This window comes from Melozone crissalis, unplaced genomic scaffold (genome assembly GCF_028551555.1).
Source record: "Melozone crissalis strain CALT ecotype California unplaced genomic scaffold, PUWL_Pcris_2 ptg000039l_1, whole genome shotgun sequence".
Classification (NCBI taxonomy): domain Eukaryota; kingdom Metazoa; phylum Chordata; class Aves; order Passeriformes; family Passerellidae; genus Melozone; species Melozone crissalis.
In genome coordinates this window covers 10,972,539-10,992,993 of record NW_026535817.1, presented here as the reverse complement: position 1 = coordinate 10,992,993, position 20,455 = coordinate 10,972,539, and the positions used below count along the sequence as shown (strand labels likewise).

The 20,455-nt window shown below is 39.2% G+C and overlaps 1 protein-coding gene across 1 annotated transcript in view; it reads right to left on the bottom strand.

Annotated features, from left to right (window-relative positions):
• INPP4B (inositol polyphosphate-4-phosphatase type II B) overlaps window positions 1-20,455 on the bottom strand; it is a 211,284-nt gene that overhangs the window by 93,758 nt on the left and 97,071 nt on the right. Inside the window, exon 5 of the mRNA XM_054283822.1 lies at window positions 20,130-20,246. Within this exon, the coding sequence (XP_054139797.1) occupies window positions 20,130-20,246 (117 nt within the window). The remainder of the gene's footprint in view (window positions 1-20,129; window positions 20,247-20,455) is intronic.

The window sequence follows — 20,455 nt, the reverse complement described above, 5'->3', positions numbered from 1 at the left end:
TGAAGCACAAGGTGTGAATAAAGACATTAGGTGTATGTTTTTAAGCAATCATTTTGCCTCTTTCAGAATTAATGCAGAAAGATGCTAAGGCTCAGAGAGCCAAATATATTTCAATATTTTCACTACTTAGAAAAAATAAAATAAGAGTTTTTTCAGAACCTGAAAAGTGGCCTTTTTTTGGGGAATTGTTTCAGTGATGCTTTTTCTGCAAATAAAAGGATCTATTAGGAACAATATTGTTGGCAAAGCTGCTTAGGTCTGAAATTTGACCACCACACTTCTATTTCTAGAAATTACTTACAGATTCTTTCTTCCTTTTTATATTGCATCTTCTTATTTGGAAATTCAGCATGACATTGTTTTCTGGGAAAGATAGGATCTGTTATCAAACAAGCTGATGTAAGATGGAAACAGGCACTTTTTTCTTGGCCCAAGGTTCCTTCAGGAACTAAAGAAAGCTCGTGCTTCTGAAAATTTCTGTGTTTTCTCCATCACACCGCAAGAATAGGGGTTGAAAAAAGCACGTGCACATTTCCACAGCAAGGATTTTATATAATCTAAATTAGATGACAGAGTTGATTTCTCTCTAAATAAAGTGAAAGGAACAGATACATTTTGCCGTAGACAAATCTAAATTTACATAACTTGAAATGGGTCACTACAGATAATGCAACATCTTGAGGAGGGACTTCTGAAAAACAGTGAGAGATTCTATCCGTTTAATAAACCACATAGTCTGTGCTTCCAAAAATGTGTTGGTAGCCTCATGTATCATAAGGCCACAGGCCACAAGTTGTAGGTATCATAATTCAGCCAAGTACAGAGCAGCTTCACTCCTTCCACATGGAGCAGAACCTCCTTCCCTGACAAAGGGAGTCATTATTTGTAAAAGAAAACCATTTTAACACATGATGGATGATATGAACAGTAACTTTACATGTGAAAATATGGTAACCTCCTCAGCCTGAGGACAGCTGGCGATATAGCATCCCCAATAGCACAGCATCCCATGTGCTGGCAGGATAATGGTAGTTCTGGAAAATTAATGTTTAAAGGCTTCCCCTTCCACAACTACACTAAAAGGGAAAAAGATATATGCAACAAGGAAGAGCTTATATGTGAAATAATGTTGTATTCACAGAACATCGCACAACTCATGCCATAAATTCTCCGTAAATTATTGCAGACCCACATTGCATCCAACATTACTATTATGGTGGAATCATAGAATCATCAGTGTTGGAAAAGCCCTCCAAAAGGAGTCCTCCAACTCAACCATCTTACAGATGGGTCCTTCTGACAAAAATCAAAAGCAAGACAAAACTCCATTAGATAAAAATGCATTCATTTTTATCTAATTAATTCCAGGAAACATTTCAAGATATTAACTAAGCTAGCATGAATGCCAAGGGTCACGTGCCCAGTTTTCTAATAAAATCCATTCAATTTCCAATGTTAAAAAAGCCATATCCAGCAGCTGAATTGTCCAAGTTGATTCAGAATCAAACCCCAAAAATACAACCCCAAAAGCACAACCCAAAACACCTCCTACACACAGATTTATGACTTTTATTTGTCATACCACAAATAAAGAGTCCAAGTCCTCATCCACAACAGCAACAGCCACACTGAAAAATGACAAACAAAACATGAGGATGTGATGAGATCAATGAACACTGGAGATGAGTAGAGAGTCTAACCTTAAAGGGAGACAGACAGTGTCTGTTTCACACACATCATTTGAAACACCCCATATGAAAGTTTATCACATCTTTCTGAAGACAGAAAAATCCCATTCTCACATATATGCCCCAACTTAGTCATTATTTTGTACAGTACCAGTATCATCAGAATTATTTTGAAATTAATCCTGAGTCTTTTCTCCATCTTTAAAACTTCCATAAAGTTGGCCAAAATTAATTTTGTCACTTCTAGTTTATTTCACAAAGGAAAGAATAAAAAGGGTCAAAATGCTTTTCAATATTTTGGCTAGCAAATCAAAAAAATACTTCTAAAATCTAAGAAGCTAATAATTTAACTTTAAAAAGAACCAAACACCAGCAAAATCACAATAAGTATTTCCATACACATCTCCTAGAATTTGCTACAATTTCCTCTATTTGCACATAAATATTAGCACCATTAAAAACCATCTTTATTCAGATGTACAAGAATGAAAATGGGCAGTTAAACCAAAGTATACCAATTGTTTATTTATGCACCTTCAATAGACATGGCCTAAACGAGAATAATTTCTTTTTGTTGCAGTCTGTGATTTCATTAAGTCACTCTGCTCAGCTTTAAGCACTAAAGATCAGGAAATAATACCTAATTTAATACTGCTGCAAGAACCTTAACTCCAAAGCTATCAGCACAGACCTCATCAGAGAGCCATTAATAAAATGCTCTTTATTGAAGTCTATCTTTTGGTTTTGAAAAGATCAGAGTGGAATAAAACCCACATTAATGATCTTCAGTAATCACTCCCTGCAAAAACTAAAACATGCTTGGACTTGAAAGTACACATTTAAAAATAATAGCTGAGCATTCTTTTAAAAGGAAGGCCCAGGACTGATCTAAATTTCATGTGAAGCTTCAGCTCAAGATTATGTTAGGATTAACAAAGTGTGCATGACAGGTGTGATTTAAAGACTGCAGCTTAAAATTCTCCTCCTTCCACACAAATCTCATGGCACAGAAAGGCAGTGATTTATGTACCACCCTCTACCACAAACCTTTGAGCAATCCACAATTGCAAATACCTTGAGAGGGACAGTTTCAGGGCATGTGAAGGTCCTCAAAAACGCCAAGAATTCTCAAGGTTGGTCTGAGTTAACAATACTTCCCTTTTCCCTTGTGCATGTAAGAATAAACCAAGAGCCCTTGAATGAAGCCCATGAAGAACGTTTTGCAAACACAAGAGTGACGGACTTTCAGACCTCTGCAGGAAGGTTGATTGTGTGAAATAGCAAGCTCAAAAGCTAGACATTGATGGAAGCTGTTTTCTGGTCAATATTCATCTCATAAAAGCCATCCATGTCTATGTAAAACTAAATGCCTTTGTCCTGCAGAATGGAGGACCTAAGATGCTGGAGCCAGGACATCAATTCTCTGCTCCACCTGTCCTCTCATTTCTGTCATGGTAGTTTTTGTTTCCCCTACCCCAATTTAATTCAACTGTTAATTTATTTTCTACCTAGCATCTTTGTCCTTAGCACACAGCAATTCCTTCCATGCTGCCACAGTGAAACACGTCCTTCCTGAGGCAGCGCTTCCCTTAATTCCTCACCATGACTCACAACAGGACAAAGAATGACATTTTCAGCCTCTGTCAGAGGGAAGTCAGACTGCACAGCACTCAGCACCCAGACCCTTCTTTTCTTCAAAAGCCATGTGCCAACCCAGGCGTATTTTCTCCTGAGATATTTCTCTCCTGGAAGAGAGAATTGCTTTTCCTGCCTAACAGTGAGCTGAACACAGTGATCTACATAGCCCTGCTGAGGAAAGCTGGTATTTAACACCTCAACCTGGACAGCACCAGGATGGATCACATGTCATAAGCATCCTTCCAGGATTCCTGGACTCCCATGATCAGAAACTTCTCTTTGCTGGTAGGCCAAACTTCTACTCTTTTCCATTCTTCACTACCAAGAATTTGATAATAAAGTTTGCTGCAGAAGTTTCCTTTTCATGTAAGTCATTATGACGTTTTACCACTGGCGTATGAAACAAAAGTTAAGTTGGTTACTCTTTTTTATTTTATGGACATAAAAAGGAAACTCATGCAAATAAATGCCTTCATTTAAAAAAATTACCATTCCCTCTTTTTAAGTTTTATTTGTGAACACAGCTGGTAGAAGCCTTGGGAAAAGGCACACAGCTGCTGAAGGACTACTTTTTGGCACATGTCTCTTCCAAGTTCTTCCAAATGACAGAACCCATTTTACTCCTAACTTCAGTTTCTACTTAAAAATACCATACCAGTTATCCATAACATATAATCACAGAAACTTGGTTCTTCCAAAGACAACATTAAGAAGCAGCAGCTGGAAATGTCAGCATCATGAGAAGTATTATTAGTCTCACAGCCAAAAAATTCCTGTTGATTCTTCTGGTTTGCCATGTATTGATGATCATTTTACAATCATGCACTTCACCTGCCTACACACAAGAGAGCTCCTGCCAGTACTATAGCTACCATAACACCACAAATCCAAGTGAAGTCTGGAAGATATTTTTTTTTCCCTGCTAAAAAGTGATCTTCAAATGACAAAGAATTATTCAAGGTTTAACCTTTTTGTTCATCTACTCTGTTGTGGATGCTAAAGATCTCTCAAGGGCAGAGCTACTGTTCTTGTTCCATTTCACCAAAGACATAAGCACAGTGTCATCCCAGCAAACTACACTTTCCAGGAAAGAACGTCTGTAGGCTGGCTTCCATTTTGTCTTGCATATTTCTCTGTAAAGATAAGCACCAGTGCCTGGTGAACATCGTTTAAGAACACCAAACTTCCTGAGCAGATGCTCAGTTTGCTTCCAGCACTGCCTCCATATAGCAAAGCAGCGACAAAAGCCACTTCCAGTTATGCAGCTCAATTGTATTAACAGCAGTATTTTTTCCTCTCCCTTTTTTTCTCCCCTAAATTTCCCACATCCTGTGCTGATAATAAACAGCTCCAATGCATTCTGTATAAATCCTGCTCTGTTGGCAACCCATGAATCATGTGGCAGTATAATTCCTCGTGCCTGCAGGGCACAGATAAAGGCTGCCCCGTGGCACGGGGCCAGTGCAGCACATTCACTGGTTCCAGACACCAGGAGTCGGCATGGTCATGCTGAACCCAGAAAAGGGCTTTACTCTTTTCTCTGTATATCTTGTTCTTTTGTTAGTAACCACAAATCAAACTAGGCTCTGTGCTTGACTCGGAGCAACCAGCTCACTGGCCACCAAGTTTGCATCACAAAGGAAAGTCATCTCTGCTTTTCTAAACTCCCACATTCACAGCCTTTTTATATTAAGGCCTTAACAAACTCCATCTGCAAAGTTTCAAATTCAAAATTATCAAAGTTCGCATACATGTCTTTTAACTTTCACATACATGTCTTTTAACTTTCTTTTAATCCTTACCGTAACATTGGCAAATATATTCCTGGGTGTGATCTACTAGCATTTATAATAGGATTTCACAGAAATTTTTTCTTGTACAAATATTTTAATATACGCCACTTTCCATGAGGAGACACACACACATCAGACTGCACTAAACAACTGTTCGGTTATCTACTCCTGACTTTCCTGCTCTTTATTTTCTGAGAATAAGATTTGCTCTCTCCATATATGAAAGAAAATTATTCATAAACGGTCTCATGCTCCTGCAAACTTCAGTAATTTCTGTACAATAGATCAGAAAAACCTGACACCCACATTTCAAATTTTAAAGAAACAAACAAAAAACCTCTCCACTTGTTTGCATATTAAAACAAGCAACACCACCATACTCAAAATAAGTGAAAACAAGCTGCAGTGAATAGACAGGGTGAAGCCCCCAGAGGCTGACTGGCAGCCAAGCAGGACAACACAAAATATTTCAGCAAAGGTTACACACAGTAACATTTAAGTTAAAGGCAGCTCAGTCGGGTAACTAAACGAAATGCCAGCTCAAATCACATTCCTGACCATCACACACAGTAATATTCCATGGAACTCACTCCAGTGTATCTGCACCTGCAAAAAAGGGTTAATAAACCAAGAAGCTATGGAAAAGCTTTGGATCCCTATTCATTTCGGGTAGACAGATGAACTCTAGCTACAAAAGCATTAAAAGAAAAAAATCTGTTTCTATTACCTTGATTGCTGTGTATTTATATACCTTTGTGAAAGAAAAAGAAGGAAAAAAGAAACACACTATAGTTTTTTTACTTGGTTTAGCTGTTCAGAAACTGTTTTAAATTATGGCACTCTTCCTCCATTCTGGTCAGAATTCACCACACAAAAGAGTTTGGGCTGAAATGAGTAACTTTGCCTTCTCCCACAGCCCAAGACCCCCAGAGATAAAACGAATTACTTATGAGGAATTTACCTGCAGAAAACTAAAACCATTCCTCTCCACGAGTGATACTTTCACAAGGGGCATGAATAATACTGCTTCAGAACTCCTCACTGGAGTCAGGAACTGCCTTTGGCAGTGGAATGCACGCTGGTTTGGGGAAGAGGTGAAAAAATTATGCGCAAACAAGTTGTTGCACCAGGATGGAAAATAAATTCTAAAGCCGCTGGTAGCCCCCTGGCATCCCAAGGAAGAAACTCAACTTTTCTACTTAGTTAGAATGCAGATGGCTAATATCAGTAGAGTCTAAAAGCTGGGGTAGTCTTTAACCAAAAGCAAAGAACTGAAGCTTTTGGAACATCCCAAACACTATGCCACAGCACGTGGGGACACCCAAACCAGACAGATAGCAGTGTATTAAAGGCTCCAAGCAGGTCTAAGTTTCTCAGCATCCCTCTATTTAGAACTAGTGACAAGAAAAGTGGCAGAACCTTACTAGAAAAAGAGAACTTCCTTGCATCCAAATGCAAAAAGATAAAAATAGATACAAGTCACTGTTTAAAGACTGAATAATACCAAAATAATTTAAACAAGAGATCCCCTTGTGACTCAGCACACTTATTTTTCTTTCAGAAAAATATTCGTTTCCAACCTAACTGAATCCTATCTTCCAAATGACCATATCTTCAAATGTAATTGAAAAATTGCAAATTCCCTTTGGGCTGTACTCCTCTTGAATTCTTTTGGGCACTCCATGACTGCTGCTATGCTTGCACTGCCCTGGGGACCATGACTGCTATTCTGGGCCACAGCAGACACACTCAGCTATGAATCTGGCACAGTTTTAACCACCTGGCCTGGATTCAGTGGCACAGGCTCAAAGCACCCAAAATTCCTGTTTTGTCCTGAGGTGTGTAAAAGAGTAAGAGCATTGCCTTGCTTAAAATAGTGACAGTATTGTTGTGCTAATTACATACATCCACATAAGCACAGGATCGGTACTGTAGCCCCCAACACAACCTTCCTCATTCCTCCTTACCCTATTCTCGCTAATTACTTAAAATGAACAATAAAAAAACCCAAATAACAAAACCCTCCACAAAACTAACCCAGCCGAAGAACCTCTTCCAAACCAAACCATCACACTCAAGCACCTCAAACCAATTACTTTTAAAACTAATTTTAAAAATAATAAGCATTACATATATTCACACTGTCAGAATAAGAGGTGCCTGTATCAAACTCTTCTTTGACAAAAAACCCTGCAAGAGAATAGGAATTTTAGAAAGGACTTGCTGACAGAGTTGAAATTTCCTAAATGCATTCTTGTTGCTGTACTAAACACTTACTTTCCTTTCCAGTGGTCCTTTATGACAAAGATTTAGAAGCAAAAGGCATCACAGCCTTCATGGACCTTCCTGTGACTGTAAGAACAGGAGTAATGAACACACGTTCATATTTCAGTTTAAGAGTTTTATTGCTAAGTTTTTTCACTAAAAAAGGATGGAGAGTGAAGCAAAATGTGTTTGTTTTTTGACTCCCAGGAATGTGTTTCATCCAGACCCCTGATTAATGAATTCTTGGAAATGTGCTTGGTCTTCCTCTCTGAAGTTAATGGAGCATACTGCTTTGTGTAGGTAGGCTGAACTCTGCATTCTAACAGAGATGCTCTGTTGGGCACCACTCTGGAGAAGTCAGGGTCACATTTTTCAAATGCACACGGAGTCTGAAAATGGTGCTGACACATTTCTTCAAGCAGTTTTAAAAGTGCCTGAGGAGATACATGGGGCTAAAAAAAAAAAAAAAAAGTATCTCAAATACCTAAAAAAAATGGGAAATTGGATGTCTAATTTGATTCAAATCCATTGAGCAGCCCACTGACATCTCCAGGTGTATAAGTATCTCCCATCAGAATACCTTTATAAAATCTACCCATAAGAGTTAACATACTCTTCAGCTACAGCAGAAGTTCTAACATGAAGGAAAAAAATGAAAAAACATTAAAAACTCATGTTTCCTTCTTAAAAAGCACCTCAGACAACCAGTCCCATTCCAGACCTTTCAGTCTTTTTCCAGCCCAGTGTATAAGCTATGATTTCCCCAAAGGCTATACAGCACATAAATAGTAACATCTACAGTCTTAGTAGGTTACGTGCAAACTCTGTGTGTTAGGGGAGTAACTTTGTCATGCAGGATAAACTGCCTTTTTTCTTTGCACTGCTGCGGTAAATCCATGCTAAAAGGTAAAAAAGTAACAAATAGTGACATGCAGCAGAGCCTATCACAAATTACATAAATCTAATTCTACAGGTGAATGAAAATTATATAAGAATCAACTGCCTTTGCAGCAGCCAACTGAATGAAAAATATTCAGTGAAATTTATGCCAGAAATCTCCCTTTTGTTCAAGGGCATGATGTGTTGTGCTTTAAAAGACAAACAAGGTAGGACCGTGAAACAGAGGATGCCACAAATCATAAAGCCATTGAAAAGAAACTGTTATTTTTTAGGGCACTTTTCAGAAATCTGTAAGTTTGTCAGCAGAACTGGTTTCATTTGCTACTGACCTGACTCTTCAACTTTCTGAAACTAACAGAAGGGAACTACAGCAGCAAGCACCATGAGCAACATAAAAAGTTCATGGCAAATTTAACAATTTCCATGAAGATCGGTGAGGAATCTACTCTTCCCTTTTTCTCTTTGCTTTTTTCAACAAATTTCCTTTCAGTTCCAAATAAGGACAGACTGATTAAGAATCCCATTATATCTGAAAAGACTGGATTCAAATACAAGTTCTGGAGCTGAAAGTAGGTAAATTTTCATGTACATTTACTGCAAAGAAAATTTTCATTAGCAAGAAATTTTCAGAGTTATGTGAACAGTAACACTTTTAACAGAACCCTCAGAAGAAAGACGTGGGAGCACTCAGTACGTGTTGCAAACAACTCTGTGTTTGAAGTGATATCACCAGGGAAATCCTGCAGTCACACATCACTTCCACTTCCAGACAGACACTAGAGAAAAGGATTTATTAACAGAACTCGTACATTTCCAGCTCTGGATCTGAAGCTAACCAAATGTAGCAACACAAGCACTACTTCAGCTCCCTTCCCTAAAAACTGAAAGGTTAAGGAGAGACAGTGAACTTGATCAGCAGTAACAAGGACTATCTAGATTTAGAAAGAGGAAAACACAAACAAACAAACAAAAAATGTAAATAAAGATACCTGATACCGTAGCCTACATTCCAGCCTTTTCCTTTAAACATCTTGAAGAAACTATACCTCAAAAAGTAGCATCTTTTCTAAGACTGCATGTCTCTAAATACAGGTATACAAATTCCTCCTGCATGAATAGGAACTGCTCTATTAACATGCAGCAGACCTTCAATGCTATTCATTGTTTTATCATAGACTGTTTTCATTTTTCATAGGACTTTGTTAATATTGACTCTAGAAGCAGCACACAGGAAAAAGAGCACTAAGCAGCACACTCTGCTCTTGGGTACAAACTCCAGTCTTTACACCTAGCTTAGAAAATAATCCACCTATATGTGACCTCCTTACTGCTCTGAAAACCAGGAGGAGGAGTAAGAGATTAAAGGAAACCACTTAAGCTGCCTTCCAGAAATGAATGTAGAAACCTTCATGTAAGGACATGCACCTTTTAGAATCCTAGCCCTGTCTCCTGCAAATGCCACTGTGGCTGAGACACTAACCTACATTCCAGGCTGCAAGCAGCACCCTGCCCGCAAACTCCGAGCCAGCTCAAGCCCCAGCAGTTACGCCACGTGGAAATTCTGACTCATCCAGCCAGCTAGGCCTACGAGGTTTAAAGCACTATCAGGCCAAGGATCTTGACAGAAACAGTCCCTTTCCCCCCTAAAAGTATCTCCCAATCAAACCAAACAAAACCTAATTCAAGGGAAATCAAACACGCCAGGTGAACATTCTTGGAATTTTATTTCAAACATTTAAAGGGTACTTTGTCTAATATCAGCTTTTAGAACAGTTTAAATTTCATGGAAGACAAGAAAATGAAAGCATTTTAGAAATATGAGCCAAACCAAACGTCCCCATTAACCACTGTGTTCTTCAGGAAGGTGAGGTGTTATTAGAAGTGAATGGCCTCACAGTTACAGGAGAGGCTAATTTAAGATAAAGTGATGATCTGCTTAAAATAACTGCTAATAATAATGCAATATTATTACATTAGTTTAATGGTAATGACAACGTTTCCTTCTTTGGAAAAGCCAACTTACATATTTCATTGAAAAATTAAATTACTTTAATAAAGTATTGAAGGCTTTTTCTCATATCTTGCAGGGCTAACCCTGAACAAGACATGAATACATCACATAAATGAGCAACCACAATAAAATGAAATAAAGTACTTGAATCACTATTTTGGTATAGGCAAGCACACTAGACAATTTGATATTCTCTGAACATGTTTTTAAGATATTAAGAAAAATACTTGCAAAATTCATCACATATAGACACCTGTAGTCAATGGTTACATCCAATTTGTCTTAAAATAAAAGTGAAAAAAATCAGGTAACTCTAAAAGCAGCTTCATCTAGGAGTTTCAGAAACATCAAATAAACAGCGTGGTCCATGCTGAGCATACAGAACAGGCTGCACACCTAGCAGGGAAACCAAACTGCAAATCTGGAAAAAAAAATGAACTGGCAGGAAAAGGGGGGAAACAAACCAAACCCAGGGCAAATAATGCTTTGCTTTTTCAAACTGCATAACACCCCTTCACTTCTTGTTACCGTCTCTTCAACTCCTTCAAAAGATAGCTCATGGATTATGAGGAACAATAGTTCAGATGTTAAGAATGCCAGTGTCCTATTCCTGTGGAGTTTATGCCACTGGAGTCAACAGGCTTTTTGTCTTCATACTGAATACCCTGCTCATTATGAGTTTCGCCTGCCTGAGAACAGACATGAACACTTCAGGCCCTGTGGTCCCTCCGAGAGGAGCCTTTTCCAGGGGCCACTGAGATGCTGCCTAAGGAACTTCAGAAAGCAGTAGAGAAAAGGAATACATCCCTGCCCTACTATCAAATACTCTGTACAGGGCTAATTCTAAGTCCAGACAGAGTTATTCACCACGAGAGGACTGCAGGCTGATAATGCCAAGGTTGTCTTAATGGGCAATGAAACTTTGGACGTGAGTATTTTGTGTACACAGAGAAAAGTCTCTCGGGAAGCCTCTCAATGAAATTGGGTCTATGTGCCTATACTTTAATTTATACTGCAAGGACAGTCTTCTGTCATACCCAAGCCTGAAAGCCATTTGGACCCAGCTAATTATTCAGAACCTTCCTTGTCTCACAGGGATGACGTTATTTCAAAACAGGGTAGCAATAATTGGGCAGTAACCATCCAGAGCTTCCTCATTCAGAGATAATTTCTTTAGCAAGAGCCTAGCAATTACTTCTTTTTGAAAAGCTGCCAAGTTATTCAGCAGGAACAGAGGCAATGAGAATCTACAGCTATAACAATCAAAGACCTCAGTGTTCGATTTCGCTGAGGCAGCTGTGTGCCAAAATCCAAGCCTTCCAAGGATCTCAAAAACATACTAACCGCTGCCTTCTACAGGCAAAAAATCACATTTGTCCCTCATGACACAGACCTTCTGTTCAGAAGCAAACAAACCCGTCTGAAGGGTTCTCAACAGAGAAATTATTTTTCCAACACAAACTCATGGATCTGCATTTTAAGACAAAACATACCTACACACAACTACTCACAGTGTAGATGCTGTTGCAATGAAAGGAAATAGCTTGTAACTCTGGATGCACTTCTAATACACCCAGTTAAACTTCTGTAAAGTAGGGAAAAAAACCCTGAAGCGCTGTGATACAATGCTGCTCCAACTGCTGCTGCCAGATTTTGATGGAAATAGTAGAGACAAATTTCTAAGACACTTACACCTGCACAATTTGTTTTTGCTAAAAGACCCAGACTTCTACTCCACGGAGAGATCTAGAAATTTTCTTTCTTTCACTAAAAATACAGTAACAAATGCCCACGGTCTTGCCTTAGAACCAAAAAGCTGAGCAATGTAGACAACCATATGCAACAGTGAGACACATGAAGCAAAAAGATTTCAGATTCCACCAGAAAGGGTTGTCAAGGCAGATATCAAGTCAGACTAACATATAACATAGACACACTCAAAACCTTCATTTTATCTCACAAGAATACATATGCTAGAAATGTTCTGCTTACTTACTATTCCTGATGTGTGTGACAACATGTCTGCTTAGCAACTTGCAGACGAAATACATTCCTCTACTTCCTCTCCAGTGAGAGACCTCTGAATTTCATTGACGTTAGTGAGACTGTGTATACAGCAAGGGATTTAAGGATGATAAGCCTGCAAGAATAAAGATCAACAGCTGCATGGTACTCTAAAAGTATTCAACTATTCTTGCTTTAAAAATACCATGATTGCAATGAGAAGAACTCAGGAGGGTGGTGGAGGGTGAGGTGGGAAGGGAGGACAGAGGGGAGGGGGAACAAAATGCACTGAATTCTCATCACTGAAGAATGGTGAAAAAAACCACCAAAAAAAGAATAAATAGAAACATAACCAATGTCCCTGTGCCAGTGAATCCTTGGTTATAACCCAAGATCTCACCTAAAAGTAATAAATTCAAGGTGAAAGGACATCTCAGACACCACAAATTGCCAGAACACTACAAAGCAGCTGATGCTCTGCTGAATGCAGTAACTGCTTTGCACACTGAAACCTTGGGCCCACAATTGTTGCTGTTGATAGTGCTCATTCACATTTATGCTGCTGAGATTTTGACAGGACCACATGCACTAAATTCTGACCATGCTACAAGACTAAATTTTTTTTGTTTGTTCTCCTGGCTTTCTGGTCATCACTACGCAAGCTGCAAACAGATAGTTTAAAAACGATGCATGTTAGAAGGCAGGGATTCTTGCCCTCTCTTTGAGATCACACAATCTGTGACGAACAGGACAAAACAAAGAACAGATCAAAACAAAATCCTCATTTTTGGCATGAAGAAAGACAAGCATGGAGAATTTCAGCCACATGGGAATTTAGCTCTGTAAAATACTGCATAATGATTACATCAAGAGGCTTTGATTACTGTAAAATACAATGATACGTGCACTTCTAACAGCATTGGAAATCCTAAATGATTACACAAGCCTTTCATGTTTATTCATCAAATATTTAAAATACAGCATAGTACAAAACGTTTAACTAGTTTGCTTTGAGAGCAATTTACTGTGCTCTTCCAGCAAAAATTTGCTCAAGAAGATAAAGTCTCACGTTATGTCCAGTGCATATGTTTCTAACGTTATTTTTTAATAGAATTATTTCCTCAGCTTTAGTTTTTAGGTACAAAGTTTCAAATGTAAACATTTACTGGTACAAGCATGGCTGTAACTGTAAAAGACACTTTTATGAGGCACACGGCAGAGGAAGAAAAATCTGTTCTAACAGATTGAATTTGCTGCTTTCAATTTCACAGAGCACACACTCCAAAACCTCCAAAGAAAAATCTGTTTCCAACCTCTGAGTACCTGCTCTCATAGCACAGAAGCAAGGGCAGACTTACCACTGCTCCATACACCTTTCTTTTCATCTTTTCAATCCTGATGGGATACTTTGCTCTGTTTGACATCAATCTCTACAAAGGGTGCAATGTCTACAAACCCTTCAGAAGGGGTAAGCAAGGAAGGAGATAGGAGGTGGGGTAGCCCCACATGTTAGGAAGGGCTCTGATTGTCTAGAGCTGGGACTCAAGGAGAAAAAGAGAGTTTGTGGCCCTTGGAAGAAAGGGAAAGCAATGCAGGAGGACTACAAGGATTCCATTAGCTTATACAGGGAGAAAATTAGAAAGACCAAAGGCTAGCTGACATTTCATTTGGCGTCTGCCATCAAAGACAGTAACAAATGTTTCTATAAATACGTTAGCTACAAAAGGAGGGCTAAGGAGAACCTCATCTTTAATGGATGCAGAGACACACAGAGACAAAAGACGAGGGAAAGGCTGAGGTACTTCAAATGCCTTCTTTGCTCCAGACTTTAATAGCAAGGCCAGCTGTTGTCTGGGTACCCGTGCATCTGAGCTGGAAGAACTGATCAAGAAATGAAAAACTGACAACAAATAAAAAATGACCAATGAGAACAAACAAATCTCATCCTTGAAGTGACTCTAACATTTCCATGTTGCTGCATTTAGCTCAAGGAAATCCTTCACCCCTGTGGTGCCTGGGCTCCCTAGGAGGGCTTCAGTATCCAGCACCAGCCATCCCTCCTGAGGGATGAGCAGCTCCTCCAGTGCCTTGTCCAGTAAAATTTCCAGGAAAATGCAATCATTTACTAATTCGTTCTTTTCTTCCTAAGCAATTTTCAAGGCAACCCTTTAAACTCTCAGAGAATACCATTAGTCTCATTGCTAGGTACTTGTACAAACCTTTGCCCAAATGTCAGCTCTTAGAACAAACCTTTGCCTGATGTGAGGCAGCAAATAACATTTGATTGGCAGAGCAGGTGGAAAAGGAAAAGAAAATAGAAAATTAACAAACAGTAGGTTACAATTTTCCCTGAAGATACAGGAAGAGGGAGGAGTTTTCCTCAATAAGAAAAGAAAAAGAAGTAATAAAAGGGTAGGAGAAAAAGTAGTAGATAGTTTCAAAGGGAGAAAGATTTTTGCAAAACCAAATCCTCCCACTAAATTTTCAAAGGTGAGGTGCAAAGAGCAGTAAGGCTACAAATGGACTTTAAGCCTATAACTGTAACTTGACCAGTCTTGACACTTCTCCTCAATTCTCTTACAGATAGACTAAGATATATGAAACCTATTTGTAGCTCAGCCACTTCAAAGAAAGAATTTATATCAATATAAACCCAAAGAAAAGTCAGTAGTTTGACTTTCCCTTTTTGCATCCAAGACTTTTAAAAAATACAGAAACAAATGACAATAATACTTTAGGGGGATTCAACATGCAGGTGCCTCGAAGAATCAAAAGACGTTCCTCTCCTCCTCCTAATAATGATGTTTAGTAAGAACATCTAGCCTGATGCAAAAGGAAAACTAAATCTATCATCAGATATATATTTATGAAAAAAATAGATGATTTTGCAGAGAAAGATGAACATCTAAAGCTTTAATGCAAGTACTTCTGTGGGTAGGACTGTAGCAGACTACAGTACTGCTCTATTACGGAGAATGAGATAATAGGAGTTTCTAGTTTAAGGCAATATTTCTCTGCAAATCCTGCAGAGACAGCAGGGAACACAACTGATAAAGGGAAGACTTAGGTGTTTTTGTCTTTAAACAAAGTATACCACTTTGCTTCAGCTTTTGAAGATAAACTGTTTTGGTATTTTTAGCATTCGCAGGAATGAGGGACTGTGTGCACTGTGGTGCAGGCAGAGAACGGGAAGGCGAGGTAGAGATTTCACATTGATCTCTGCCAATGCATTTTACACGCTGCCCTGCAGCACTCCTGGTGCTCCAGTGTCCCCTCAGCAGAGATGGCAAAGGCACAAGGACCAAACTGCATGGTGGTGGTGGTGTAACAGGGATCAGTGCCCACAAGGGAACACAGAACGCTGTCACTTCAGATTTGGCTTAACTCAAAACGCCTCTGTCGTGATGGACAGGCCTCATTTTCCAGCTCACCCCAGCAGGATTCAATTTTAACAGGGGCGCTTGCAAAATCAAGAAACACACAAAGCAAAGCCTTTTGCAAAATATCATTCCCAGTGAACAGGTTTAATAGAAAATTTAAACCCCAAGAGTTAAAAGACAAGTTATTTAAAGCCTGAGTAATCTTAAATTGCCACTTTACAAGATATATTCCCATATCAAAAACAGAACTTCTAGCCCCACTACTTCTAAGATTATCAAATGAGTCGAATTTTATTCTGAGTGATTAAGATGAAATTTGGGGAGTAAAAAAAGGGAGACCGGACTGTCAAATGCAATATTTTAGCAGCATTTTATACATCCAGTTTCTCCTTGCCCTCAGGAGATAACACTGGAGTGGCTGTGTGTAACTTTCAGTACCGCACATGAATTCCAATAGTAATATCCATCCAAAGGAGATTATCTTTGAAGGGATGACGCAAAGATCAGATATAGAAAGTTCCCAGCAGGTACAGAAAGTTGCTCCTGCCTCTGTTCCCAGCACTTGTCCATGTGTGGATGAAAAAGAAGTGGCCAACTCACTGGGTATGAGGTTAATTCTTGCTGCAGGATAGACATATTCCAAACAAAGAACAACACCCACTGCCTCCCAGATGAGGAGCAGAGGAGGAGGAGGAGTCCACACTGAGTAGACTTCTCTCAGTGGAACACAAAACCATCAGCTTTGTATTCTCTGTGGCTCTGCCATGCAGCAGTGGTACCTGACTCGTGCTATGCAGTATTGTCCCAGAGAATGAGCCCAGCTTCAGCTCTAAATCTTGCCAGACCAAACTGGGCTAACCTACATGCCTATAAGAAAGGTAAGAACAGCATGCCTGTGCAAAAGTGGGACAGAGGTAATTTTTCAACGATTTATAAGCCTATAATTCTGATCTTATTTGACAATGACATAGAACAGGTACAGCCCCAGCATTACAACAAAACCCAACTTTATAAAATCCTAAAGACAGTGTAGCTCAAGCCAGCAAAACATAAATTTGCCCACAGCAATATGAGAAGAAAAATCTTTGTGATGTAGAAACAGATGTCACTATACATTTCTCACAATATGGCATTACCCACCGATCTGTATGCGTGGCTTCGCTGGAAATATTTAAAGGATATTTCATAAGCATTTCAGCTACGTTGTTCTGAGTATATCTAAGTGAACTGGGAATACCATAGTCTTTCTTAAAAGTTTCTATTTACGTGAAAACTTACACTAACTTAGAAAGACTAGTCAAAACAAACAAAAACCCCCCTTTCATCAACCTAAAAAGCCGCAATAACAGAAAATCTGACACAGCCAAGACATAATTATGATCAACATCAGACAGAGAAGCATAAAAAGTGAGAAGTGCGGTCAGAACATTCCGGGTGTCAAGCAGAGTGAATGTGATCCCAGCTGCACAGTATTTCAATATAATTAAACCATACTTCTTACATAATGGAAGTGAAGTGACAGTCAAGAGTGAAGCAACTAAAAGCTTTCTGGTACAGGAATACTAGCATTGAAAGGTAATTTTCAAGAATTTTTTTTTTTTTTTAAAGAGCAGGCCAAAAATAAATTCTGGTTGTTTCTCAATGAGGAGCATCTTCTTTCACTTTAATATTATCACTTGTGTGCACAACTCAAGAAGTATTTAGTTAGTTTTCTATTATAGTAAAATTCCAGCAGATTTGAAAATGAGAGCAAATTCTCTTGTATAGTCAGAGCCAGGTTTAACAAAACCCAAGAAAATGCTTTACCCAGTGATGTACTCACTGCCCTTTTCCCACCTTCTCTACAGTCTTCTATTTTTGGTAGTAAAATCCTGCTGAGTTTAATTCATGCACAGAATTCACTTCCTATAGTTGCATCAAAATAAATAAGAAAAGTTAAAGTATTTATTTGTGACAAGAGATATTAACTACTTTGAGCTCATTAACTGAGGCAAGCAGTAGCACAGCCCTGATGCTGTGGGAATTATTGCTGTAACACGATTTCTGCAGAACAGCTCACAGTCCAATCCAAGGTTTATTTCTGCTACAAATGCCCAATGATTTGAGCTCACATCTGCTCTGGAGCACAGCCTGGAAGAGCAGGGCATGCCTAGCAGGCCTGGATTCCCCCCCACCCAAAACTGGATTACCTGTCCGTTTGGAGGAATGGTGGGACTACATTTGGCAGCTGTAATACGTGGCAGCACTTTTTGAGGAACAGGAAAGCCAGCTCTGCTGCAGACTGGAGAATCAGAGCTGTGACACCACAGCCCTGGGAGCAGTTTCACTGCCAAAGGGACATATCCAGTTTGTTTGGTTTGATCTCCAAGCATGGAGATCCGTGCTGTTGCAGCTATGCTGGTAATGATATCAAATTATAGCTCATTTTAACCTGACTCTTATGAGCCTACATAAACATCCAGACTTGAAAAAAAATCACCCAAACTAATAGAAAGCATGATGGTTTCTAATTAATTACAGGTAAGAAAGTCAAGTTATAGCATGACTGAGATTCTGGGATGTAAACAGAAGTGGAAATATTGCCACAGACGAAGTTGCAACTAGGGTAGCCTGGGGTCATTCACATATGCTGCAGCTCATCTTGATGTAAATCTTACATCTTATTTAATTTTTTATTGCCTACATCCAGCTTAAAATGGTTGAGTAGTAAAAAATGCTAAATGTATGTAAATCAGAGATGAGATCAATACTTGCCCCCACAAAAAGGTCCTACAGCACAGATCTAGAATGTTTCACATAGGAACAATACAAATGCTACGACAAAAGAGAAAGGTATTATCTCGTGATTTACAAGCTACATCAGTGGGATTCCCTGGGAGAGACTCTAGTCCTGAACTACAATTGTAAGGAACAGTTACAGAAAGTCCTTACAGGTTTGCAAAAAGCTTATCAAGTTCTATTAGTTCTCTAGGGTAGATCTTCTCTTTCATAAGTGGCAGTAGAGGAGCCTGGAGCTAGAAAAGCAGTAACACAGGGAAAAGTACTACCAACCCAGTTCACTTTTATCACTTACTGATAGGATATTATTTTCCAGCATCTGTCAGTCAAAATGAAACTGGAAGGGAAGGACAAAGTCCAACTCCATTAACTCAATGCCTGTTACCTGTCCACAGGTGACAACTCTATTGAAGAAACAGCAGATCCCATTTTAAGTCCCTGTAGTCTAATCCAACACCAAATTTAAAATATATACATTATAAAATGCATATACATGTCCCTTCCCTTCTTAAACAGAGAAGAAATTCAGATTTGATGCTTAAGACACTCCACATATTCCCATGAAAGAGCACAGTGAGGGGACAGAAGCAACCTGCCGGCTCACAAAGGTTGAAAATTTAAACAAATAGATCAATAATTTTCTACCTGAAAAAATTACAAGTTCTCAAAACACAGAACTTTACTTTTGTAAGCAGCTCAAAGACAGTCTCAAGCTTCAAATCATGTCCTCGATTACCTTCTTCTAGATAATGAACATATATACAGCCAGGACAGAAGCTTGCACTTGCTTTCATCATGCTGGGTGCCAACTACAGAGCAATTCAGTCAATTCAACACAGGTGTCAACGTGGCCATTCTTGATGGCTGAGAGCAAACTAATCAGCTGGACTCCAGCCTGCTGCAGAAGAAAAATACACATCTCCCACAGGTCCTGTTATGACATCTAGCTCTGTCCTAGGCTAAGACAAAGGCTTAGTCCTTGCCTAAGGCTGTCTTGGATTATCTGGAACACATCAAATAGTACTCAAGCTCTTTATTTGGCAGTTTAACCACTCAGATTGTTCCTCTGACCTCCATGTATCAGCCCAAGTGAGTAACTCCCAAGAATAAAAAGCTGACTCTGTACTCAAGAGTGTACAACACTGGAACCCCAAATGATTCACCTTTAGCTGTAGAGTTTGGACTGCTACAAATCAAGAACAAAAGCAGCAACAGAAAGCTGCAGGTATCACCACCCAAGAGATTAAATAGGAGTAGCTCTCTCCCAAGTTACAGGCTCTACTGTCATTCTGGTTTATGCAGAGAAGTAAAATATTATCAGAAATATATTTCTGAAAAGTTATTCACAGCAGTGCTATCAGAGTCTATTCCATGTGTTCTCTGCTCTCAAAAAGCACAAGAGAGCAGTCTTTTCTTTGCCAGGAATACCTGTGCTGACTCATGTAACCAGTTAAAAAGCCAATAGCAAAAAGCCCACCTTAAGTGCATGGTTCTCTTTCTCTAGTCTCTAACATATCAACAACAGATGAAGTAGATTTTAGGCACAAGAGAACAACAAAACCAATTTGACATCAAACCATCTCCCCAGTTTGCTAATGAGAGCCGAAGAACAACACAGCAAGAAACTCATTCCTCAGTCAGATCTGTGCAAGGACTGAAGCAAAGCGCTTACCGTGTCTTGGGATTTATCTTTGACATCGTAGACCGTGAGTTTTATTTCAGTTTCCTCATAGATGGGGTATTCCGGTGGGAAGGTCACAGCAGTCAGAAACAGAGGATCTTTTGTACCCTGTGCAACATGGGCAAACACTCAGTAAGGACAGCTGAGCAATGTGAAGGGTGTCACTGTGGAGGTACAGAAACCCAGAGGGTGCCAGCTGTCTACAGCAGAGAGATGGAAACAGCTCAGTTTTATTACCCAATCAAAGAGAAAAAACAAACAGCCTTAAAACTTTATCAGGAAAGCTAAAAACAAACAAGCAAAACCCAAACAAAACT